This window comes from Amphibalanus amphitrite, unplaced genomic scaffold (genome assembly GCF_019059575.1).
Source record: "Amphibalanus amphitrite isolate SeventyFive unplaced genomic scaffold, NRLGWU_Aamphi_draft 000021F_arrow, whole genome shotgun sequence".
Classification (NCBI taxonomy): Eukaryota; Metazoa; Arthropoda; class Thecostraca; order Balanomorpha; family Balanidae; genus Amphibalanus; species Amphibalanus amphitrite.
The window spans coordinates 122,747-148,432 of NW_024881517.1; the positions used below are offsets into that span (position 1 = coordinate 122,747).

Sequence of the window (25,686 nt, forward strand, 5' to 3'; positions counted from 1 at the left end):
CTGGTGTGCGTAGCGCGAAGAACGCGAAAGACAGAAAGGTCCACCACGCGCAGATTGTGCGTAGCTTAAGGGCATCCTCTAAGGCGCTGCATAGGGCATCGGCCACCAGGGGCCTTACGCCTTTAGGTATTCGCGAGATTAGTTTAGTGCTTCTCCTTAGAGTTGCCAGTCCTTCGACGACGCCCGTGTCTGGAACCTCTCTTCCGTTGAAAGCGTCAGAGAGCTGGGCTGACTCGCGGCCGAGGCATGCAGGACAATGCCAAACAGGGAGGTGGTGGGATTTCCTTGCAGGGACCTTAGCGCAGGAAGTATGCCATAGTTGCCTGCAGGAGCCGCAGGCAGTGTCAGAAAAGTGGCCCGTTTCTAAGTTTTCTTGAACTCGGAAGATTTGTTCTGCGAAAAGTCTTGACTAAAGAAAAGCAATTTTTGTTCTGTGAGCAAACGTTCCCTAAACAGATGATTTCTGTGCAACAATGTACCTCTACCCATCTATGTCAGCATTATCAGGCTTGATGGAGCATTTCACAATGGGTCACTTAATAAAAACCCAACTGCCTACCCATTTTGACTGATTTTTCTTCTTCAGCAGATTAAGTCATCTCTCTCCAGTCTCCATGGCTACTGAATGAAGACCTGGACTCCTGAATAGAATGCAGTACAAACTACTGACCTACTCCCAAGAACCAGCACCGCCTGCTACTCTTGGTTCACCAGCTGACAGCTGTTGGCAAAACTTTCACTGGTATTAGATTGATAGATATAACTGGTATTTGATCGGCAGCCTGAAGCCCATCAACTGTGATGTGTTATGAACAGGTGATCTGTGAATTGTGATCACACAGTGTGTGCATTAACAATTAATCCTGTATTTTATAATACAAATGTTGAAAATTTTGTCACTCTTTTAACATCTGGTTCAACAAGTATGATATGAATGAAGGACTACACAGCATGCAGGAGCTGGAAATGGGCAATGCCTCAATGGATATGCAAACTTAACGTAATCAGGTGAGATAAACCTGAAAAGCTCGATTTCATATCCGTATTAGCATGCAGTACCTACAAAGTAGTGAATGCTTTAAAAAAAAAATTGACTGACAGGCAACAGCAGTTCAAGTTAATAACGTAGTCAGGTGAGATAAACCTGAAAAGCTTGATTAATTTACATGTACACTGGTCTGAGAAACAACACTACCAAGCTAGTGAGTAGTAAATGGGCAATGCCCCAAATGGATATGCAAACTTTACATAGTCAGGTGAGATAAACCTGAAAAGCTCAGCTTGATTAATTTACATGTACACTGTTATGAGAAATGACACATATACCAAGCTAGTGAGTAGTACCTAAATGCTATCAGAAAATTATGGGTACTGGATAAGCATATTACCCATAATACATATATCAGCACAACCTATCCTACCTTTAAAATCACATTCTCACACAAATCAAACGAAGGTACCAAACAAATCACAAAAATAACACGCGAGTCATGGGAGACGAGCATAGATATATCTATGGAGACGAGTCATAAGCCTTGGCCTTTTGACGTCTAAAACACTGCCATCGCCGCACCAACAAGCTCGCTCACCGCCCGGCTCCCTTCATAACGCAACAGGGCGCAAACTTTTTCTGAGTTCTCGCAGAACATATTTGGTGTTTCCGTGGTGGCAGACTATCCCCTGGTAAAAGTTCCCAATTGCAGTAAAGTATGAAAATATGATATCAGTAGATGTAAAAAAGATTTTTCTTTTCAAAAATATCAAAATTTAGCAATTTTATAACGTGTGATGCCCATATTTTACGATAGTCTGCGGGGTCGTTCCGTGCCTGCTAAGGTCAGCTTCACTTGGATCGTTTAAGACACCTAGACATCATTCATTGCAAAACAAGGTATGGCTAGAATGGAAATTGATTGGGAAAAGTTATAGAATAGTTTTTGTTTCGTAAAAATGAGCAAAAAAATGCGTATGGGGATAATAAGTGACAGCGTCTTTTGAGGTATCACCTTTTTGGTGCCGGCATAAGAGAACTTGGACGAATTTATGGCAAAATTTCTGTGAATGATATTAAAATGAACAAAATAAACAGTTATTGTCTTTTTGATGCCCTTTTCCCATCTGAATTACACAAAAAAAATGACTTTTTTATTTTTCTCGAACTCATGGCAGTAAGATATCTTAACTTGTAATAAATCGACCGAAGGCATTATTTTGTGCTGCATACTATTCATTAAATTTTGTATTAGAATAAATTGAACATCAAAATCGTTTTTGTCATTCGGCAATGAACTTAACTAGCAAGAAATACTTTTTAAAAAATAAATACATTCTCAGACTAGGCAGCGCTGTCTGGCGCGTCTCGCGCGCTTTTACACGCGACTGCGCCGGGTTAGTCTCGCAATTTGCGTGAGTTATTGTAAAGAAGTATAATTTCGTGGGGTAATTTAATAGTTAAATGTTTATGTGCAATTTTTCTCGTTTTTTCATACTCAACAATATGATTTTTGTTTAAAGGGACCCTCCCACCTTAACATTAGTTTTGAGTTGAGATAGCCAAGTTTGCGGCCAGGCTCAGAAACCACCATTTATCATGCGCGTATAGTTGCATCATATTCACATTCAGATTCACATTCAGATTCGTTCCGAATATCGATCATTTTCATCGATATTCAGATTCGTCCCGAATATCGATCATTTTCATCGATATTCGCGGCGCGCATGCGCACTGCGAATATCGATGACCTTGAATGCACATTCACATTCGTTCCGAATATCGATCAGTTTCATCGACATTCAGATTGGCGGCGCGCATGCGCACTGCGAATATCGATGACCTTGAATGCACATTCACATTCGCTGCGCGCATGCGCACTACGAATATCGATGACCTTGAATGCACATTCAGATTCGCCCCGAATGTCGATCGTTTTCATCGATATTCGCGGCGCGCATGCGCACTACGAATATCGATGACCTTGAATGCACATTCACATTCGCGTTCCGAATATCGATCAGTTTCATCGACATTCAGGTTGGCGGCGCGCATGCGCACTGCGAATATCGATGACCTTGAATGCACATTCGCCCGCGGGAAAACTACGCGGCGAGTAAGGGTGGGTAGCGTCTAGGGTTATTTGATATTGTTTATTGGTTGTTTTAAATGTTAATATTACCGTGAATGCTAGAGCTACCTTTTTATAAACGTTCAAAGTAAAATATATGATATCAGGCTGCTGCAGCCCATGAGCAACCTGCTCCCTATGCCTCGTTCCTTTCTACTTTGGTAAGCATCTTTTTTGGAAAGCATGACGCATTACTCTTGTCTGTTCTGCCGTACATCTGGTCTGGAATAATGCATTTTAGCAGAACCTGAAGTGCTCCGCCTTGAAAAAAGACGTTCATGACTGAGTGTTCGCAAGATCATAGGCTGCGGAACGGGGGGGAGGGGAGCTCTGGAGCACCATGCCCCCTTGATTTTGGCATTTTAACAGTAGCCCTATGAGGCGACCAACCTGAGTGTTCGCAAGATCATAGGCTGCGGAACGGGGGGGCTCCAGAGCACCATGCCCCCTTGATTTTGGCATTTTAACAGTAGCCCTATGAGGCGACCAACCAGGAATTCCTCAATCCAGCGGATGAGTGGGGTGTTGAATGTTGATCACTTGCAATTGTAACTTGGTTAGCATAATAGGGTGGGATACTACGTCAAAGGTCTTGGGGAAGTTAAACGTGATGACGTCAACAGCTTCATCCCCGTCAAAGTGGCTAGAGTCGTTTTACACCAAAAGTGGTTGGTCCATGGTGGAGCGACCTGGTGATTTACATCTGGTGAGTTACTTTGTAATCACTGAAGTGCCTTGGCCCTTGCTAGTCACCGAGAAGGGATGGTGGTTAGAAGGTATTGGGGATAGCTGAAGCCTGAATGTTAAAATTCGTTTTACAGGTCACCGCAGCGTTAAGCTCTCGGACACGACCCGGACCAGAAATGCAGCCCGATGGCGCCGGGGAGCAAGACGGCACCTTCACCAGCCCGCCTGGTAGTGGTGAAGCATCGCCCGAGCGGTCGCGGTGAGGACTGTCTCAACTGTCACCTGGGAAATGATCATGTTAAAGGTTGTTTATGCTTAATTTTTTCATGTCTAATGTTTCGACTAGATTGTAATGTTAGCTTGTTTCTATGTGCGTTTAATCGTCTAACTCTAGGCTGAGGAAAAAAGACTACGTGCTTTTGAAAGCTACTGTAAGTAAAAAAAGTACCTGGTACCTCAAATATTCATCTACGACACTATCTACCTTTCACAAACCACGTTAGGTTAGGTTTGCTGTGTTATGGCGGTGAAATTGTAATCACTGAAGTGCCTTGGCCCTTGCTAGTCACCGAGAAGGGATGGTGGTTAGAAGGTATTCAGTATAGCTGAAGCCTGAATGTTAAAATTCGTTTTACAGGTCACCGCAGCGTCAAGACGCGACCCGGACCAGAAATGCAGCCCGATGGCGCCGGGGAGCAAGACGGCGCCTTCACCAGCCCGCCTGGTAGTGGTGAAGCATCGCCCGAGCGGTCGCGGTGAGGGCTGTCTCAACTGTCACCTGGGAAGGGATCATGTTAAAGGTTGTTTATGTTTAAATTTTTTCATGTCTAAGGTTTCGACTAGATTGTAATGTTAACTTGTTTCTATGTGCGTTTAATCGTCTAACTCTAGGGTGAGGAAAAAAGACGACGTGCTTTCGAAAGCTACCGTAAGTAAAAAAGTACCTGGTAACTCGAATATTCGTCTAAGACACTATCTACCCTTCACAAACCACGTTAGGTTAGGTTTGCTGTGTTTAGTGTTATGGCGGTGAAAGTAGGCTCTAGGCATAGGTGTAGGAACAGGGGGGACGGGAAGGCCGGTGGCCCCCCACTTTTCATAGTGGGGGGCCAGTAATGTTAACTCCCCCCCCCACCACTTTTTGGCCAAACATTAATGTATTTGTAGGTACCACCCCGAAGAACAAACTTGACGGTTCTCCGGCCTGCCCTTCCATGACGATTTCCATTTGTGCTTCATCGTTATTGAGTGCAATTTTCCTCTACCCAATGAAAGGAAATTTTGTCAGAAGCAATAAGTGGCAGCTTAGAGGGCAGCGCGTGCTGCAAAGAGAGACAATACTGGCGCAGCAGAATGCGTAAACGGCGTAAACTAACAATTTATGTTAGGCAGCCTTGCATTGGTTGATCGGTTACTGGCATAGGCGTAGGAACAGGGGGCAGGGGGCCATGGTCCCCCACTTTCGAATGGGGGGCCAGCAATGTTAACTGCCCCCCCACACACACACCTTTTGCTGACTTTTCACTTCTCACGTTTCACGCTCGCTCGTAATAAGAATGTTTTTAGATGCTTCTGGAATTCGCATGGGTGCCAACCAGTGGCGGATCCAAGGTGGGGTCACATGGGCCATGCCCCTTGGGGTCCGGGGGCACTACAGGCCTACCAGGGGCACCACCGACCTATCAGGGGCACCACAGACCTGACAGGGGCACCACCGGCCTGTCAGGAGCACCATCGGCCTAGCAAGAGCACCACAGGTCTGCCAGGGGCACCACAGACCTGTCAGGGGCACCACAGGTCTTCCAGGGGCACCAAGAGCCTCCCAGGGGCACCACCGGCCTTGCATGGGCACCTTGGGCCTGTCAAGGGCACCACGGACCTGTCAGGAGCACCTCAGGCTTGTCAGGGCCCAGGGGCACCACAGTCCTTTCAGGAGCACCACAGGCCTGTCAGGGGCACCACAGGCTTGCCAGGGGCACCCACTGGCCTCGCAGGGGCACCCTGGGACTGTCAGGGGCATCACGTACCTGTCGGGGACACTCCAGGCTTGTCAGGAGCACCACAGTCCTGTCAGGGCCCAGGGGCACCAGCGGCCTAGCAGGGGCACCACGGCCTCGCAGGGGCACCACCGGCCTGCAGAGGCACCATGGGCCTGTCGCTGGCACTTCTGGCTCGTAAGAAGCACCACAGTCCTTCCAGGGGCACCACAGGCCCGCCAGGGACACCACAGGCCTGTCAGGGGAAAAAATGAAAATAGGGCACCACCAAAATTAAGTGGCCGAAATCCGTTGAGGTTTTAATTTTGGGTAAAGGTAGGGGCACTACTTCGATTCATGACCCTCCCCTTGGAGTTTTCCTGGACCCGCTCCTGGTGCCAACGCGGCTGCGGAGGCCAGGGGGACGCGTCCATGAGATTTAATATCTGGACGGCAGTCTCCCTCAGATTTTGGTCGATTTTTTTTTCTCGTCACTTTTTTACCGATTAATGAGCATGCTTGCGAAAATAAAGTGGCCGAAATCCGAGGTGAAAATGGATTTTGGGGGTAGGTGAGGTTTTGTGCCTCTGGGAGCCTGCCCCCCCCCCCCCACACACTTTCGAAAACGTTCCTACACCTATGGCTCTAGGTTATAAGTAAGTTTGTGTTAGGCTAGGTTACGCTAGGCTACGATAGGCCCGACGGGATTTGCACCAGCCATCTCGCCATGGACTATGGAGTTCAATGTTTGGTATCATACACCATCATCCTATTCCATCGGTGATATTTTCCATCGGCGGTAATCGTTACAGAAAGTGTCGAACGTCACTTAGGCATTTCATGTAATGCCTAGGCAATGAGTGTACTCAGTCAATTCCGACCATATTTCAGCGACTGCCTGGTCTCCACCTGGCATTTGCCTAGACATTTCGTTAAATGCCGGATTTCAGCCAATGCTTACGACATATGCATTGCATGTACAACATACATATGTCAAATATGAATCAGTCATGTATTAGTGTCATCTGGTGATTTACTATATCATCATTAAAGTTCCTTCCTAGGTACTTAAGAGATCAGGCTCCGTACTTCGGTATTGTGAGCGTAGTCCCATGACTGACAGACCGTAGGGGACAGTCCCATGACTACCAGACAGTAGGGGATGAGGCTTCTACTTCGGTATTGTGAGCGTAGTCCCATGACTGAGACACCATAGAGGACAGTCCCATGACTGACAGTAGGGGATGAGGCTCCTACTTCGGTATTGTGAGTGTAGTCCCATGACTGAGAGACTGTAGGGGACAGTCCCATGACTGACAGACGGTAGGGGATGAGGCTGCTACTTCGGTATTGTGAGCGTAGTCCCATGAGTGACAGACAGTAGGGATAGTGCCATGACTGACAGACAGTAGGGGATGAGGCTCCTACTTTGGTATTGCGAGCGTAGTCCCATGACTGAGAGACCGTAGGGGACAGTCCCATGACTGACAGACGGTAGGGGATGAGGCTCCTACTTCGGTATTGTGAGCGTAGTCCCATGACTGAGACACCATAGAGGACGGTCCCATGACTGACAGTAGGGGATGAGGCTCCTACTTCGGTATTGTGAGCGTAGTCCCATGACTGACAGACAGTAGGGATAGTGCCATGACTGACAGACAGTAGGGGATGAGGCTCCTACTTCGGTATTGTGAGCGTAGTCCCATGACTGACAGACAGTAGGGATAGTGCCATGACTGACAGACAGTAGGGACAATGCCATGACTGACAGACAGTAGGGGATGAGGCTCCTACTTCGGTATTGTGAGCGTAGTCCCATGACTGAGACACCGTAGAGGACAGTTCCATGACTGACAGTAGGGGATGAGGCTCCTACTTTGGTATTGTGAGCGTAGTCCCATGACTGACAGACCGTAGGGGACAGTCCCATGACTGACAGACAGTAGGGGACGAGGCTCCTACTTCGGTATTGTGAGCGTAGTCCCATGACTGACAGACAGTAGGGATAGTGCCATGACTGACAGACAGTAGGGGATGAGGCTCCTACTTCGGTATTGTGAGCGTAGTCCCATGACTGAGACACCGTAGAGGACAGTCCCATGACTGACAGTAGGGGATGAGGCTCCTACTTCGGTATTGTGAGCGTAGTCCCATGACTGACAGACAGTAGGGACAGTGCCATGACTGACAGACAGTAGGGGATGAGGCTCCTACTTCGGTATTGTGAGCGTAGTTCCATGACTGAGACACCGTAGAGGACAGTTTCATGACTGACAGTAGGGGATGAGGCTCCTACTTCGGTATTGTGAGCGTAGTCCCATGACTGACAGACAGTAGGTATAGTGCCATGACTGACAGACAGTAGGGGATGAGGCTCCTACTTCGGTATTGTGAGCGTAGTCCCATGACTGACAGACAGTACGGATAGTGCCATGACTGACAGACAATAGGGGATGAGGCTCCTACTTCGGTATTGTGAGCGTAGTCCCATGACTGAGACACCGTAGAGGACAGTCCCATGACTGACAGACGTTAGGGGATGAGGCTCCTACTTCGGTATTGTGAGCGTAGTCCCATGACTGACACACCGTAGAGGACAGTCCCATGACTGACAGTAGGGGATGAGGCTCCTACTTTGGTATTGTGAGCGTAGTCCCATTACTGAGACACCGTAGAGGACAGTCCCATGACTGACAGACGTTAGGGGATGAGGCTCCTACTTCGGTATTGTGAGCGTAGTCCCATGACTAAGACACCGTAGCGGACAGTCCCATAACTGACAGTAGGGGATGAGGCTCCTACTTCGGTATTGTGAGCGTAGTCCCATGACTGACAGACCGTAGGGATAGCGCCATGACTGACAGGCAGTAGGGGATGAGGCTCCTACTTCGGTATTGTGAGCGTAGTCCCATGACTGACAGTAGGGATAGTGCCATGACTGACAGACAGTAGGGGATGAGGCTCCTACTTCGGTATTGTGAGCGTAGTCCCATGACTGAGACACTGTAGAGGACAGTCCCATGACTGACAGACGTTAGGGGATGAGGCTCCTACTTCGGTATTGTGAGCGTAGTCCCATGACTGACAGACAGTAGGGATAGTGCCATGACTGACAGGCAGTAGGGGATGAGGCTCCTACTTCGGTATTGTGAGCGTAGTCCCATGACTGACAGACAGTAGGGATAGTGCCATGACTGACAGACAGTAGGGGATGAGGCTCCTACTTCGGTATTGTGAGCGTAGTCCCATGACTGACAGACAGTAGGGATAGTGCCATGACTGACAGACAGTAGGGGATGAGGCTCCTACTTCGGTATTGTGAGCGTAGTCCCATGACTGAGACACCGTAGAGGACAGTTCCATGACTGACAGTAGGGGATGAGGCTCCTACTTTGGTATTGTTAGCGTAGTCCCATGACTGACAGACCGTAGGGGACAGTCCCATGACTGACAGACAGTAGGGGACGAGGCTCCTACTTCGGTATTGTGAGCGTAGTCCCATGACTGACAGACAGTAGGGATAGTACCATGTCTGACAGACAGTAGGGGATGAGGCTCCTACTTCGGTATTGTGAGCGTAGTCCCATGACTGAGACACCGTAGAGGACAGTCCCATGACTGACAGTAGGGGATGAGGCTCCTACTTCGGTATTGTGAGCGTAGTCCCATGACTGAGACCTCGTAGAGGACAGTCCCATGACTGACAGTAGGGGATGAGGCTCCTACTTCGGTATTGTGAGCGTAATCCCATGACTGACAGACAGTAGGGATAGTGCCATGACTGACAGACAGTAGGGGATGAGGCTCCTACTTCGGTATTGTGAGCGTAGTCCCATGACTGACAGACAGCAGGGATGGTGCCATGACTGAGAGACAATAGGGGATGAGGCTCCTACTTCGGTATTGTGAGCGTAGTCCCATGACTGAGACACCGTAGAGGACAGTCCCATGACTGACAGACGTTAGGGGATGAGGCTCCTACTTCGGTATTGTGAGCGTAGTCCTATGACTGACACACCGTAGAGGACAGTCCCATGACTGACAGTAGGGGATGAGGCTCCTACTTCGGTATTGTGAGCGTAGTCCCATGACTGAGACACCGTAGAGGACAGTCCCATGACTGACAGTAGGGGATGAGGCTCCTACTTCGGTATTGTGAGCGTAGTCCCATGACTGAGAGACCGTAGGGGACAGTCCCATGACTGACTGACGGTAGGGGATGAGGCTCCTACTTCGGTATTGTGAGCGTAGTCCCATGACTGACAGACAGTAGGGATAGTGCCATGACTGACAGACAGTAGGGGATGAGACTCCTACTTCGGTATTGTGAGCGTAGTCCCATGACTGACAGACAGTAGGGATAGTGCCATGACTGACAGACAGTAGGGACAATGCCATGACTGACAGACAGTAGGGGATGAGGCTCCTACTTCGGTATTGTGAGCGTAGTCCCATGACTGAGACACCGTAGAGGACAGTTCCATGACTGACAGTAGGGGATGAGGCTCCTACTTCGGTATTGTGAGCGTAGTCCCATGACTGACAGACCGTAGGGGACAGTCCCATGACTGACAGACAGTAGCGATGAGGCTCCTACTTCGGTATTGTGAGCGTAGTCCCATGACTGACAGACAGTAGGGATAGTGCCATGACTGACAGACAGTAGGGGATGAGGCTCCTACTTCGGTATTGCGAGCGTAGTCCCATGACTGAGACCTCGTAGAGGACAGTCCCATGACTGACAGTAGGGGATGAGGCTCCTACTTCGGTATTGTGAGCGTAGTCCCATGACTGACAGACAGTAGGGATAGTGCCATGACTGACACAGTAGGGGATGAGGCTCCTACTTCGGTATTGTGAGCGTAGTCCCATGACTGACAGACAGTAGGGATAGTGCCATGACTGACAGACAGTAGGGAATGAGGCTCCTACTTCGGTATTGTGAGCGTAGTCCCATGACTGAGACACCGTAGATGACAGTCCCATGACTGACAGACGTTAGGGGATGAGGCTCCTACTTCGGTATTGTGAGCGTAGTCCCATGACTGACACACCGTAGAGGACAGTCCCATGACTGACAGTAGGGGATGAGGCTCCTACTTCGGTATTGTGAGCGTAGTCCCATGACTGAGACACCGTAGAGGACAGTCCCATGACTGACAGTAGGGGATGAGGCTCCTACTTCGGTATTGTGAGCGTAGTCCCATGACTGAGAGACCGTAGGGGACAGTGCCGTGACTGACAGACGGTAGGGGATGAGGCTCCTACTTCGGTATTGTGAGCGTAGTCCCATGACTGAGACACCGTAGAGGACAGTCCCATGACTGACAGACAGTAGGGGATGAGGCTCCTACTTCGGTATTGTGAGCGTAGTCCCATGACTGAGACCTCGTAGAGGACAGTCCCATGACTGACAGTAGGGGATGAGGCTCCTACTTCGGTATTGTGAGCGTAGTCCCATGACTGACAGACAGTAGGGATGGTGCCATGACTGACACAGTAGGGGATGAGGCTCCTACTTCGGTATTGTGAGCGTAGTCCCATGACTGACAGACAGTAGGGATAGTGCCATGACTGACAGACAGTAGGGAATGAGGCTCCTACTTCGGTATTGTGAGCGTAGTCCCATGACTGAGACACCGTAGATGACAGTCCCATGACTGACACACGTTAGGGGATGAGGCTCCTACTTCGGTATTGTGAGCGTAGTCCCATGACTGAGACACCGTAGAGGACAGTACCATGACTGACAGACGTTAGGGGATGAGGCTCCTACTTCGGTATTGTGAGCGTAGTCCCATGACTGACAGACAGTAGGGGATGAGGCTCCTACTTCGGTATTGTGAGCGTAGTCCCATGACTGACAGACAGTAGGGATAGTGCCATGACTGACAGACGGTAGGGGATGAGGCTCCTACTTCGGTATTGTGAGCGTAGTCCCATGACTGACAGACAGTAGGTATAGTGCCATGACTGACAGACAGTAGGGGATGAGGCTCCTACTTCGGTATTGTGAGCGTAGTCCCATGACTGACAGACAGTAGGGATAGTGCCATGACTGACAGACGTTAGGGGATGAGGCTCCTACTTCGGTATTGTGAGCGTAGTCCCATGACTGAGACACCGTAGAGGACAGTCACATGACTGACAGTAGGGGATGAGGCTCCTACTTCGGTATTGTGAGCGTAGTCCCATGACTGACAGACAGTAGGGATAGTGCCATGACTGACAGACAGTAGGGGATGAGGCTCCTACTTCGGTATTGTGAGCGTAGTCCCATGACTGAGACCTCGTAGAGGACAGTCCCATGACTGACAGTAGGGGATGAGGCTCCTACTTCGGTATTGTGAGCGTAGTCCCATGACTGACAGACAGTAGGGATGGTGCCATGACTGACACAGTAGGGGATGAGGCTCCTACTTCGGTATTGTGAGCGTAGTCCCATGACTGAGACACCGTAGATGACAGTCCCATGACTGACACACGTTAGGGGATGAGGCTCCTACTTCGGTATTGTGAGCGTAGTCCCATGACTGACACACCGTAGAGGACAGTCCCATGACTGACAGTAGGGGATGAGGCTCCTACTTCGGTATTGTGAGCGTAGTCCCATGACTGAGACACCGTAGAGGACAGTCCCATGACTGACAGTAGGGGATGAGGCTCCTACTTCGGTATTGTGAGCGTAGTCCCATGACTGAGAGACCGTAGGGGACAGTGCCATGACTGACAGACGGTAGGGGATGAGGCTCCTACTTCGGTATTGTGAGCGTAGTCCCATGACTGAGACACCGTAGAGGACAATCCCATGACTGACAGTAGGGGATGAGGCTCCTACTTCGGTATTGTGAGCGTAGTCCCATGCCTGACAGACCGTAAAGGACAGTCCCATGACTGACATTAGGGGATGAGGCTCCTCCTTCGGTATTGTGAGCGTAGTCCCATGACTGACAGACAGTAGGGATAGTGGCATGACTGACAGACAGTAGGGGATGAGGCTCCTACTTCGGTATTGTGAGCGTAGTCCCATGACTGACAGACAGTATGGATAGTGCCATGACTGACAGACAGTAGGGGATGAGGCTCCTACTTCGGTATTGTGAGCGTAGTCCCATAACTGACAGACAGCAGGGATAGTGCCATGACTGACAGACAATAGGGGATGAGGCTCCTACTTCGGTATTGTGAGCGTAGTCCCATGACTGAGACACCGTAGAGGACAGTCCCATGACTGACAGTAGGGGATGAGGCTCCTACTTCGGTATTGTGAGCGTAGTCCCATGACTGAGAGACCGTAGGGGACAGTCCCATGACTGACAGACAGTAGGGGATGAGGCTCCTACTTCGGTATTGTGAGCGTAGTCCCATGACTGACAGACAGTAGGGATAGTGCCATGACTGACAGACAATAGGGGATGAGGCTCCTACTTCGGTATTGTGAGCGTAGTCCCATGACTGAGACACCGTAGAGGACAGTCCCATGACTGACAGACAATAGGGGATGAGGCTCCTACTTCGGTATTGTGAGCGTAGTCCCATGACTGAGACACCGTAGAGGACAGTCCCATGACTGACAGTAGGGGATGAGGCTCCTACTTCGGTATTGTGAGCGTAGTCCCATGACTGAGACACCGTAGAGGACAGTACCATGACTGACAGACGTTAGGGGATGAGGCTCCTACTTTGGTATTGTGAGCGTAGTCCCATGACTGACAGACAGTAGGGGATGAGGCTCCTACTTCGGTATTGTGAGCGTAGTCCCATGACTGACAGACAGTAGGGATAGTGCCATGACTGACAGACAGTAGGGGATGAGGCTCCTACTTCGGTATTGTGAGCGTAGTCCCATGACTGACAGACAGTAGGTATAGTGCCATGACTGACAGACAGTAGGGGATGAGGCTCCTACTTCGGTATTGTGAGCGTAGTCCCATGACTGACAGACAGTAGGGATAGTGCCATGACTGACAGACAATAGGGGATGAGGCTCCTACTTCGGTATTGTGAGCGTAGTCCCATGACTGAGACACCGTAGATGACAGTCCCATGACTGACAGACGTTAGGGGATGAGGCTCCTACTTCGGTATTGTGAGCGTAGTCCCATGACTGACACACCGTAGAGGACAGTCCCATGACTGACAGTAGGGGATGAGGCTCCTACTTCGGTATTGTGAGCGTAGTCCCATGACTGAGACACCGTAGAGGACAGTCCCATGTTTGACAGTAGGGGATGAGGCTCCTACTTCGGTATTGTGAGCGTAGTCCCATGACTGAGAGACCGTAGGGGACAGTGCCGTGACTGACAGACGGTAGGGGATGAGGCTCCTACTTCGGTATTGTGAGCGTAGTCCCATGACTGAGACACCGTAGAGGACAGTCCCATGACTGACAGACAGTAGGGGATGAGGCTCCTACTTCGGTATTGTGAGCGTAGTCCCATGACTGAGACCTCGTAGAGGACAGTCCCATGACTGACAGTAGGGGATGAGGCTCCTACTTCGGTATTGTGAGCGTAGTCCCATGACTGACAGACAGTAGGGATGGTGCCATGACTGACACAGTAGGGGATGAGGCTCCTACTTCGGTATTGTGAGCGTAGTCCCATGACTGACAGACAGTAGGGATAGTGCCATGACTGACAGACAGTAGGGAATGAGGCTCCTACTTCGGTATTGTGAGCGTAGTCCCATGACTGAGACACCGTAGATGACAGTCCCATGACTGACACACGTTAGGGGATGAGGCTCCTACTTCGGTATTGTGAGCGTAGTCCCATGACTGAGACACCGTAGAGGACAGTACCATGACTGACAGACGTTAGGGGATGAGGCTCCTACTTCGGTATTGTGAGCGTAGTCCCATGACTGAGACACCGTAGAGGACAGTCCCATGACTGACAGACGTTAGGGGATGAGGCTCCTACTTCGGTATTGTGAGCGTAGTCCCATGACTGACACACCGTAGAGGACAGTCCCATGACTGACAGTAGGGGATGAGGCTCCTACTTCGGTATTGTGAGCGTAGTCCCATGACTGAGACACCGTAGAGGACAGTACCATGACTGACAGACGTTAGGGGATGAGGCTCCTACTTCGGTATTGTGAGCGTAGTCCCATGACTGACAGACAGTAGGGATAGTGCCATGACTGACAGACAATAGGGGATGAGGCTCCTACTTCGGTATTGTGAGCGTAGTCCCATGACTGACACACCGTAGAGGACAGTCCCATGACTGACAGTAGGGGATGAGGCTCCTACTTCGGTATTGTGAGCGTAGTCCCATGACTGAGACACCGTAGAGGACAGTCCCATGACTGACAGACAATAGGGGATGAGGCTCCTACTTCGGTATTGTGAGCGTAGTCCCATGACTGACAGACATTAGGGATAGTCCCATGACTGACAGACGTTAGGGGATGAGGCTCCTACTTCGGTATTGTGAGCGTAGTCCCATGACTGAGACACCGTAGAGGACAGTCCCATGACTGACAGTAGGGGATGAGGCTCCTACTTCGGTATTGTGAGCGTAGTCCCATGACTGAGACACCGTAGAGGACAGTCCCATTACTGACACTAGGGGATGAGGCTCCTACTTCGGTATTGTGACCGTAGTCCCATGACTGACAGACAATAGGGATAGTGTCATGACTGACAGACAGTTGGAGATGAGGCTCCCACTTCGGTGTTGCGAGCGTAGTCACATAGCTGACAGACAATAGGGGATGAGGCTCCTAGTTCGGTATTATTTTGGCTTCGTGGATGATCTAAAACTATCTTAAATCGTGAGTGTATGCACTCCTTGCAAGGCCCAATGCTTCACTTTGCATTTTGCCGTTGTTCGTCAAACGCTTATGGTGCTAGAAGTCCAGGAAATTGTACGCACTCTCCCCTAACCTGCTGGAGTGTCACGTTCTGCAGATAAGTACAAGCTTCTTACAGAAAAGCTGAAAGCCTTTGTCAACCACAAGTGAATGTCACATACGAAATGTCTATATTACATGATTTGTACAATGTACAGGAAGGAGGGGGAGCGGTTTGACGCATTCATATCTCGCGGCCTTACTTGAGACTGCAGGCGGATCGCTGTGGTTATATTGTAGACAGAGAAACTGTTGTGCTGGAATGTGCTGTTGCCAGGTGTAAGGACCCGGAGTTGCAGAAGTTTTTTGCAGATCCACACCTGACGCTTCAAAAGGCTGTGGAAATGGCCCAACGCCTGGAGGTGACCAGAACCCAGCTGGATGACCTCAACAGGCCAGGACTTCACTTCAGCCAGGTGGCACCACAACAACTGCATCTTGCCCGGTCGGCAGCCACGGTGAGGTGTCCAAGGTGTAACAGTCGGAGGCAACAGACCAGTCAGTGTCCTTTCAGGGCCCAATTTTGCTTCAATTGTTCAAAGGCGAGACACGCCGAGTCTGTCTGTCAGTCTAAGCAGTTGCCAAAGAAGTAGGTATGTGGTTCTGTCTGGCCAGTCCACCAAGTGCAATAGATGTCTGGGAACGTCCCACCAGCCGACACACTATCCTTTCAAGAAGTTGGCTTGCTTTGCGTGTGGAAGGATTAGTCATACTCAAGCTGCGTGTGGGATCAACCATCCACAACCCCCCCCCCCCCCCCAGACGTCTGAATTGGTTGGTCAGTGCAATTCAGTGCTGTGAAATTCAGCACACTGAGTGGCAACCAAACTGGTGTTCGATTAACCCGTGATTGAATCGATTGGACTGTATAAAACAAAATTTGTTGGATCAAAAAGGTTGGTTCACCGTCAGGATTGTTCGATTCACAAGTCATGATTGAATCAAACGAATTGGGAATCAGGGTTGATTGAATCAAAGAAGTGTATGCTTAATGAATTTAAGAAAATTTGAACTGAACAGATAGTTCATTATCAACAATACTGCCAGTGTCATGGGATGATAATCATAGGCGGCGGAACGGCGGGGGGGGGGGGCACCGTGCCCCCCTTGAATTCTGCAAGGTTCACCAATAGCAAGGTGCCCCCCTTAAATTTGATGTATTAGTACCAGGGGCGAATTCGGGAAAACTCCAAGGGGAGGGTCATGAATCTAAGTGGTGCCCCTACCTATACCCAAAATTAAAACCTCAACGGATTTCGGCCACTTAATTTTGGTGATGCCCTATTTTCAGTTTTTTCTTTATTTTTGGTTAGTCATGTGATGACTGGTGCCCCTGCTAGGCCGCTGGTGCCCATGGAAAGACTGTGGTGCCTACCTACCCTGCCCCCTGACAAGCCTACGGTGGGCCCTGACATGACTTAGGTGCCCATGGGCCCTGACAGGCCCGTGGTGCCCCTGACAGGCCTGTGGTGTCCTTGCTAGGCCTGTGGTGTCCTTGCTATGCTTGTGGTGTCTCTGGTCCTTGGCAGGTCTGTGGTGCCCCTGGCGAGCCTGTGGTGCCCCTGTTAGAACGCAGGTGCCCTTGACAGGTTTGTGGTGCCCCTGACAATCCTAAACTGAGGGCCCCATGCTGACTCTGAGGGCCCCATGCTGTCCTTACAGGCCAGCATGGGGCCCTCAGAGGTCGGTGTGGGGCCCTAAAACACCGGCATGGGCCGGCGTTGGACCAGAGGCCAGCGGAGGGCCCTCAAAGGCCAAGATGGGCCCTCAGACGCCGATGCGGGCCCTGAGCGGCCGGCATTGGGTCTTCAGAATCCAGTGCGGGGGCCCTCAGAGGCTAGTGTGGGTCCTTACAGGCCAGCATGGGGCCCTTAAAGGTCAGTGTGGGGCCCTAAAAGGCCGGCATGGGCCGGCGTTGGACCCCAGAGACCAGCGGAGGGCTCTCAAAGGCCAATATGGGCCTCCAGAGGCCGATGCGAGCTCCTACAGGCCGACATCGGGTCTTCAGAATCCAGTGCGGGGCCCTCAGAGACACTTAAAGGCTAGTCTTGGGACTCGAGAGACAGAAATGAGGCCACCAGAGGCCGGCGTGAGGCTCTCAGACGCCGGCTGGGCCCCTGAGGCCGGTTTAGGGGCCCGCAAAGGCCAGTGGAGGGCCCTCAGAGGTCAATGTGGACGCTTGACCGCCACTGAAGGGCCATCAGAGGTCAGTGTAGGACCCTCAAAGACTGGTATGGGAGCTGTTAATAGCTGGCGTGGGTTTCTCGAGCCTCGTGACAATCGAATACGGGCCAGGGCCCCATACGGCCATCGGTTGTTTGGGGGGGGGGGGCCAAATGATATGATGGCCCCCCCTGATTTGCCTTTGGGGGGGCCATGGCCCTGATGGCCCCCCCCCCCCTGCGACCGCCACTGGCTGGCGCGCGACCATGTTTTGTGAGCGGGACGGTCCCTGAGTCCGTTACGCTTCCTGAGATTGTGTATGGCTTGCAGTTGCTCGGCTGTCGGGTGTTTTGTGCCTCGTCTGAGCACTCTGACACCCCCCGTGTGCGGCGGTGTCCGATGTAGATTCTAGGTCTGCTATGTACCCCCTCCCCTTCCTTTACCGAACTTCTGACCGCCCCCCTCTCTCTCTCTCTCTCTCTCTCTCTCTCTCTCTCTCTCCCTCCCTCTGCAGCAAAGTTTTCGCTCTCTGGTCGCCATGGATTTCACCGGCAGCTGCGGCAGCGTGGTTAGCGACCCAGTCGAGGCCAGGGCCATCGAGCTGGCAGAAAGTCACCATCCCAGGAGAACACACGCGCTAAAGAGGCTCTAAGGTATGTGTTTTGACGACGGACGGAGCGGGATGGGCGAATGCCGATGTCGCTTTGCTCTGTGATTTTATGAAATATGGTGACTAATGGTTGCAAACCAAAATGATAATTAAAATCTAAATCTTTTTGTATTTTAGACGTTTCGACAACAAGGTGCCATCATTGGTAATCGATACAAAATCTACCTTAACCCTCGCATGTGTAGGGGCCAGGGGGGAGGGGTCGGATGGACCCCCTCCATGGTTTGTTCCCAAATAACTCGCGCAAACTGCGGCTGTGATCGCGACAAAACTTTCAGTACCCTCGAGTTCATCAACTTTACAGTTACCATGAAAATTGCATGACCCTGACCTAAATGACCTTTGACCTGTGACCTGATTCTCGAGACCATGTTCGGCCGGAATCGCGATTTGGCGTATGTCAGCTCACATTATCCGCGCGTTTCCAGTCTTTTTTGTGATTATAAACGTCGAACTATGTGAAATGATGTTCGTCCCACGAATTACGGTGGGTATCAACGTCACCTGAAGGTCAGGTCATTGACCTTAGATGACCTCGGTTCACTTTTTCGTATTTTATTTGTTTCAATTGTAGTTTTTCGGGCTGATTTCGAATTTAGCATCCATTTGAACATTTACGAAGTAGTTTAGTGCCTTCGTAACATGTTACGACGCCGTCAGTGGTAGTTGACACCTACTATGGATAGCCGTCAGGACGCCTACTGGTCGACCTGACCTGACCTGACCCGACCTGGCCTAAATGCATGAAGACATCAATCATCTGTAATCAAAAGTAATATGAAATTCGTGATCAGCACCCCAAAAAAAGCCACAACAGCTTCACTTTACGAAATTCTAACAGGTCCCGATTTTCTCGACTTTTGGGTCATTGACCTGACCTGGAAGGTCAACCAATTACCTAGGACCTTAAAATTGGGTATCATCGGCTTCCTCTCATCACGGGCAACACGCTCGTTTTTTCCGCGAACCTCTAGCTCGATCAGGGGCCGAACGGCAGGCGGGTTCAACCGACCCCCCCCCCCCCCCCCGTACACATTAGACGCTGGCAAACGCCGCACACATGCGGACTTAAGTCACAATCCGAAGTAACGGTTTTTGGTCTCCTGTAAATTTTCCAGGTCGTTCAGTTGGTGCCGTTGCACGCAGCTCGCCTGGCTGGGGCCTTTCTTCTATCATTAAAATGTTATCTATCACTGTTTGCCGGGACTGGCCTCCTATAACGCGTCAGCCTCGTTGAAGATTGCCATCCCTTCATCATTTTGTCGTTGCACTGTACCACGCCATGGTTAATTAGTATCATGCCTGCCGAACGACGTCATCACGGTGCCATCAAAGGGATGTGTCGAGGCAGCTTTAATCTGGGACGCTGGTCGGCAGCTCACATTTCAAAAGAAACTAACGTTCATGAACTAGACATGATGAATGAGCGACGAACGTGCATCCAGCTGGTAGGGTAGCAGTTGTGAAATGCCCAGGAAGGCTCTGGAAGGGAGGAGAAGAGGCCAGCTGGCTCGATATTAGTAGACTTTGGCCGAGTTCTGTTGCCAATTGTTGGCGTAGGTCATGGATTATTGCGAAACGGTTTGGGATTCGCGACGATTAGCCGTTGTCTTCCGACAGTTTGTACTACATTTAGACTTAGATTTCCCTGGACGATGACTTACCGGTCGTGCTATCATTAGTAGCGATCATACGTGCATAAAGATTAATCCGGTGTCGATCCGGCCATCTCATTGGCCCCCTGCTGGTCGCCCACCGACCACAGTTGACCATTTGCTCCCCTCCACAGGTAAAGGACACCAGTCAGCCGCCGGTCACGGTGCTGGACGGCGGCAACACTCGCTTGTACGACGTCATCCAGCTGATGGAGTTTTACCAGCTGAACGCCGGAGTGCTGCCCACCAGTGCTGGAAATGAGGCCGCTTTCTGGTCCCGGCGTTTTATTCTCCGGGTGAGTTAGCCCCGTCTAGCGCTTAGCCTTTCGGGACCCTCTCAGAGCCGCGGTTGTTTTCGCCGCTCGGCCCATTCGAGATGCAAAGTTTAATCTGGGACGCTGGTCGGCAGCTCACATTTAAAAAGAAACTGACGCCCATGAACTAGACATGATGAATGAGCGACGAACGTGCATCCAGCTGGTAGGGTAGCAGTTGTGAAATGCCCAGGAAGGCTCTGGAAGGGAGGAGAAGAGGCCAGCTGGCTCGATATTAGTAGACTTTGGCCGAGTTCTGTTGCCAATTGTTGGCGTAGGTCATGGATTATTGCGAAACGGTTTGGGATTCGCGACGATTAGCCGTTGTCTTCCGACAGTTTGTACTACATTTAGACTTAGATTTCCCTGGACGATGACTTACCGGTCGTGCTATCATTAGTAGCGATCATACGTGCATAAAGATTAATCCGGTGTCGATCCGGCCATCTCATTGGCCCCCTGCTGGTCGCCCACCGACCACAGTTGACCATTTGCTCCCCTCCACAGGTAAAGGACACCAGTCAGCCGCCGGTCACGGTGCTGGACGGCGGCAACACTCGCTTGTACGACGTCATCCAGCTGGTGGAGTTTTACCAGCTGAACGCCGGAGTGCTGCCCACCAGTGCTGGAAATGAGGCCGCTTTCTGGTCCCGGCGTTTTATTCTCCGGGTGAGTTAGCCCCGTCTAGCGCTTAGCCTTTCGGGACCCTCTCAGAGCCGCGGTTGTTTTCGCCGCTCGGCCCATTCGAGATGCAAAGTTTAATCTGGGACGCTGGTCGGCAGCTCACATTTAAAAAGAAACTGACGCCCATGAACTAGACATGATGAATGAGCGACGAACGTGCATCCAGCTGGTAGGGTAGCAGTTGTGAAATGCCCAGGAAGGCTCTGGAAGGGAGGAGAAGAGGCCAGCTGGCTCGATATTAGTAGACTTTGGCCGAGTTCTGTTGCCAATTGTTGGCGTAGGTCATGGATTATTGCGAAACGGTTTGGGATTCGCGACGATTAGCCGTTGTCTTCCGACAGTTTGTACTACATTTAGACTTAGATTTCCCTGGACGATGACTTACCGGTCGTGCTATCATTAGTAGCGATCATACGTGCATAACGCTTAATCCGTGTCGATCCGGCCATCTCATTGGCCCCCTGCTGGTCGCCCACCGACCTCAGTTGACCATTTGCTCCCCTCCACAGGTAAAGGACACCAGTCAGCCGCCGGTCACGGTGCTGGACGGCGACAAGACTCGCTTGTACGACGTCATCCAGCTGGTGGAGTTTTACCAGCTGAACGCCGGAGTGCTGCCCAGTGCCCACCCGTCTCATCTGCTTCATCACGCACACCGCGCCGTCGTCGTCATCGGCGCTCCGTCACGTCGCGCAGAGTTTCTAACGGCTGCCGCACCGCCGCCAGCGCCTCCGGCGGCGGAAGCGCGCGGCTGTAGTTCGTGACGGCGGCGTGCTCCGGTCATGGGGCGAACCCCGGGCCCCCTGGGGGGGGACCATCAAAGCGTCCAAAACCGCAGCATCCAAAGTACGCAACATCCAAAACCGCAGCGTCCAAAGTACGCAACGTCCAAAATACGTCCAAAATCGGGTATATAGGGAGCATTCACAACGTCCAAAACCGAAACATCCAAAACCGCAACATCCAAAAACGTATCATCCAAAAACGCAACATCCAAAGACGCAGCATCCAAAGTACGCAACATCCAAAGTACGTAACCTCCAAAACCACAACGTCCAAAACCGCAACATCCAAAGTACGCAACATCCAAAACCGCAGCGTCCAAAGTACGCAACATCCAAAATACGTCCAAAATCGGGTATATAGGGGGCATTCACAACGTCCAAAACCGCAACATCCAAAACCGCAACATCCAAAAACGTATCGTCCAAGAACGCTACATCCAAGGACGCATCATCCAAAGTACGCAACATCCAAGTACGTAACCTCCAAAACCCACAACATCCAAAACCGCAACATCCAAAGTACGTAACATCCAAAGTACGCAGCGTCCAAACTACGCAGCGTCCAAAGTACGCAACATCCAAGTACGGAAAATCCAAGGACGCAACATCCAAAATGGTTTGAAAGCTTCAGTTTATTTAGCACCCACTAGATGGCACTGCCATGAGTAAGTGGTGACGTCACTTCTGCTCCACGGTGGATACAGTCGAATGCCTATAACACCAAGGGAGATCTGGCCAAACTGCACTGCCTCGTACCTCGTGGGTGGAAAATAACCGCTCTTCTGCCGCCGTCGTTCAAGGCCAAGCTAGCTCGCGCCGCCGCATATTTGGCGGGAACTGAGGTTGGCGGGAGCATGTGTTGGCAGGAACTGCAGCTGGCGCAAAACAAAAAACCGTGCCAAGGCCTCGTGGCTCACAGGAATGCGGAAACGTGGGTGGGGAGAAGTGGGCGACAGGGGGCTGGAGACGCCGCAGCTACAACCGTGAAAAGCTGTAAAAACCGGGAAAAGCTGAATTCCCCTGACTTATGCAAGGAATAATAGCCGTGTGAAAACCATCCCTATATGTGACAAGGAGTATGGAAAATAGTGAGTTTGCAAACCTCCTCGCAATAATGTTTTGCTGATTCGTGCCCATTTGGCTTGTATAGTGGTTTATTTGTGCCACTGCAAGTGTCTGCGGTATCGCAGCCGGATCAGCCGGGTGATTGTAGACGGGCCGGCCAGTCATGCGTAAAGAAGGCTTACAAAATGCAAAAGCATAACCGAGACCAGCAAAGTGGAGCTGAAGCTTGAAATCCTGATGCGAACCGCCAATGATGGTTCTTAAACTTATGCGCTGTGAGCCAAACGCCAACCGATGCATCATGTGGCAATTACATATCGTTAGGAGGAGACTAATTGTACTTTATGCGACCTTTTGCTCGTTTAAATGTATTTTATGTCACGCTCGACTTGTTTAAGCACGAGTAAGAGTTCATTTATAAACGAGTGCTAAGGATAACGCCAGATAAGGCCTTATCTGAATCTATACCCGGGGTCAATAAACCCAAAGTCGTTTAAATAATATTTATGCACTAGTGCATAAATATTCAGCATTGCTTAGCATTGCTTGGCCTTATTTATCACCCGGCGCCTCCGATTTTAAAGGATGTACCACATGCCGAGATATCCCTTTAGTATTAGCACGTGATTTTGGGAAAAGCTTTCGGACCGGTTGTGGCTAATGTTTAAGGTATTTGGGAAACGATTTCGGACCGTGGTCATTTTTATTTTCCCAGACAAAGTTTTACTGAATGTTCTGAGCGGAAGAACCAAATCCAAAGAAGATATTTTCGGACTGCGTGTTCACTAACAGCAACACCAAAAGTAAGTGACTGCGTGTTTACCTACTTTTGCTGTCAACGTAATTCAACTAAACAAGGGTAGGTATCGTTCCTATGCCAATGTATTTATTGCTGCAGAACATGGCCAGAATAGTCATTATTACTACATAATGCACGCAAAAAACGAACAATTTAAATGCGCGAAGCATCTTAACGTGCCACAATGAAAAATTTGATATTTTTTCCAGCTGGGATCCAAGACGCGTTTGATTCAGCGTTTCACCCAATTTTCAGTTTTCCTTACGGTCTCCTCACTCCTGCTGTACTCCATAGTCCATATACTTATTTATTCTACCCAGGCATCGGTAAAATCCTTTTTGAAAGGATTGCATTCCCAATCCACATTCCTAGTGCCGAAGTGGATTGCATTCCTACCCGCAATCCCCTTTTTTCACTTGGATTGTGATCAAATCCGCAATCCTTTTTTGCAATCCTGTTGTATTATTATGTGCACTAGTGGATCTGGGGGAGGGAGGGGGGCATAGGGCCATGCCTCAATCCCCAAATCACCCATTTCTAGTACCTAGTCTTGCGAGTAATTCCTATCTAAGGCACAGATATTTTATGGGAAATATTTTTTGCCTCAAACACCCCCACATTTAAACCTCTACCCAACCAGTGTTTTATATTTTTAAAGCGTACTAAACCTGAAAGCGCTCCGTGTACGTCATTAATTAAATGGGGGTCTTGTTTTCTTAAACCATTGGCTTACCTATTCTCACCTCGACATGTTCCATAGTGTATGGAAATATGGGCAAGTAGGTACACTGTAGGGTGTGTCACTAGAAACAGATCAAGCGCTTCCGCTGATTTTCCTTGTCCCTGTGTCTATGGAAGCCCATTGGTGCAGTTCTTTTTTCCATGCATCGAAAATTCGATCGGCGCGGGCTGAAAGAAGTTCGGGATTTATCGTGGCGCCCGGCGTTGCAGTCTCCATGTTTGGCGTAATGCGTTTGATGACACTAGCACCAGCCGCGCGCGTCTTCGCCTGTTAGCGTCGACAGACGCTGTCAATACGGATGTAAGCAATGCAAACGAGACAGTATCCTCTATTTAGACAACGGTTACACAGAAAAGATGCATCTTTGCCATTCAATAGCAAACTGAATTCAACTGAATTAGCATTTGCCTACCTTGCATGGTTCAGGGGACCGATTTTCTTGCAGGCCTCCTTTGCGGAGATGTTGCCCGTCCGCACGGCTCTGGTGAACTGATACGGCAGGAGTTGGTCGCTGCTGAGGTCGGCGATGATATTGTCCGGCAGTTCCAGCTCTGGGCCGCTCACCGGTCGGAACTTCACGGGATAAAGACGGTGCACGGAGGCGCCGGCTGCCTTGCCCAACGGCCCCGTGAATGATTCGGGTCCACTGGTATTGCCGTCCAAGTTCTGGAACACTTCCCTGAGTACAAGCTCATTCGAGTGCAGCTGGCAAACAAACCAATCGGACCGTTTTCTCTTGAATAAGCTCCAAAAGTCGGCATATTCCACCAGATCTGCCCGTATTGACAGCCGCGCCATCGCAGCCTATAAGCCAGAGTGGCAACGTTTATCAGCTCATTGGCTTGATCAATGGCTTTACCCGAAATTGGCGTAAAGTTGGAGAGATATTCGTTTCCTGGTTCTGCTACAAGTTAGCCACATGTTCCTCAGTTGCCCTGTAGCCGCCTCGGCCCGTGTTAGTTTGATAATGCCTTCCATCAAAGTACATGGCCTTGAGCTCAGCGTCGCTGTGTTGTTGGTCCCGCGCGGCCACTGTACTTTGTCTCACCCGGCATCTTTCTCTCCATACTTTTTCGGGTCGACCAGCAATTCTGTTTTGCCGCTCGCTACGCGACCGATATCCATCTGAAAACCGTTGATGACGGCCGCTATAGCACGGTTGG

General features: G+C 50.4%; 2 protein-coding genes across 4 annotated transcripts in view; one reads left to right on the forward strand and one right to left on the reverse strand.

The window, feature by feature from the left end:
• The window catches only part of LOC122390695 (mitochondrial ornithine transporter 1-like), a 76,921-nt gene that overhangs the window by 11,588 nt on the left and 39,647 nt on the right, over window positions 1–25,686 (reverse strand). The gene's annotated exons all lie outside the window — the stretch shown is intronic.
• Window positions 15,412–21,934, forward strand: LOC122390725. Of its 3 annotated transcripts, XR_006258212.1 has the most exons (5): window positions 15,412–16,104; window positions 18,324–18,462; window positions 20,269–20,430; window positions 20,956–21,117; window positions 21,642–21,934. XR_006258212.1 is itself a non-coding variant. In XM_043383951.1 (4 exons), the coding sequence occupies exons 2-4, from the start codon at window positions 20,344–20,346 to the stop codon at window positions 21,894–21,896; spliced, it is 507 nt and encodes a 168-aa protein (XP_043239886.1). In that variant the 5' UTR covers window positions 18,051–18,462; window positions 20,269–20,343; the 3' UTR covers window positions 21,897–21,934. The 3 variants fall into 3 exon arrangements, 2 of the variants coding, with proteins under 2 accessions (XP_043239886.1, XP_043239878.1); XM_043383951.1 differs by lacking the exon at window positions 15,412–16,104 and having other exon boundaries at window positions 18,051–18,462; window positions 20,269–20,431; window positions 20,954–21,117; XM_043383943.1 differs by lacking the exons at window positions 15,412–16,104; window positions 18,324–18,462 and having other exon boundaries at window positions 19,673–20,431; window positions 20,954–21,118; window positions 21,640–21,934.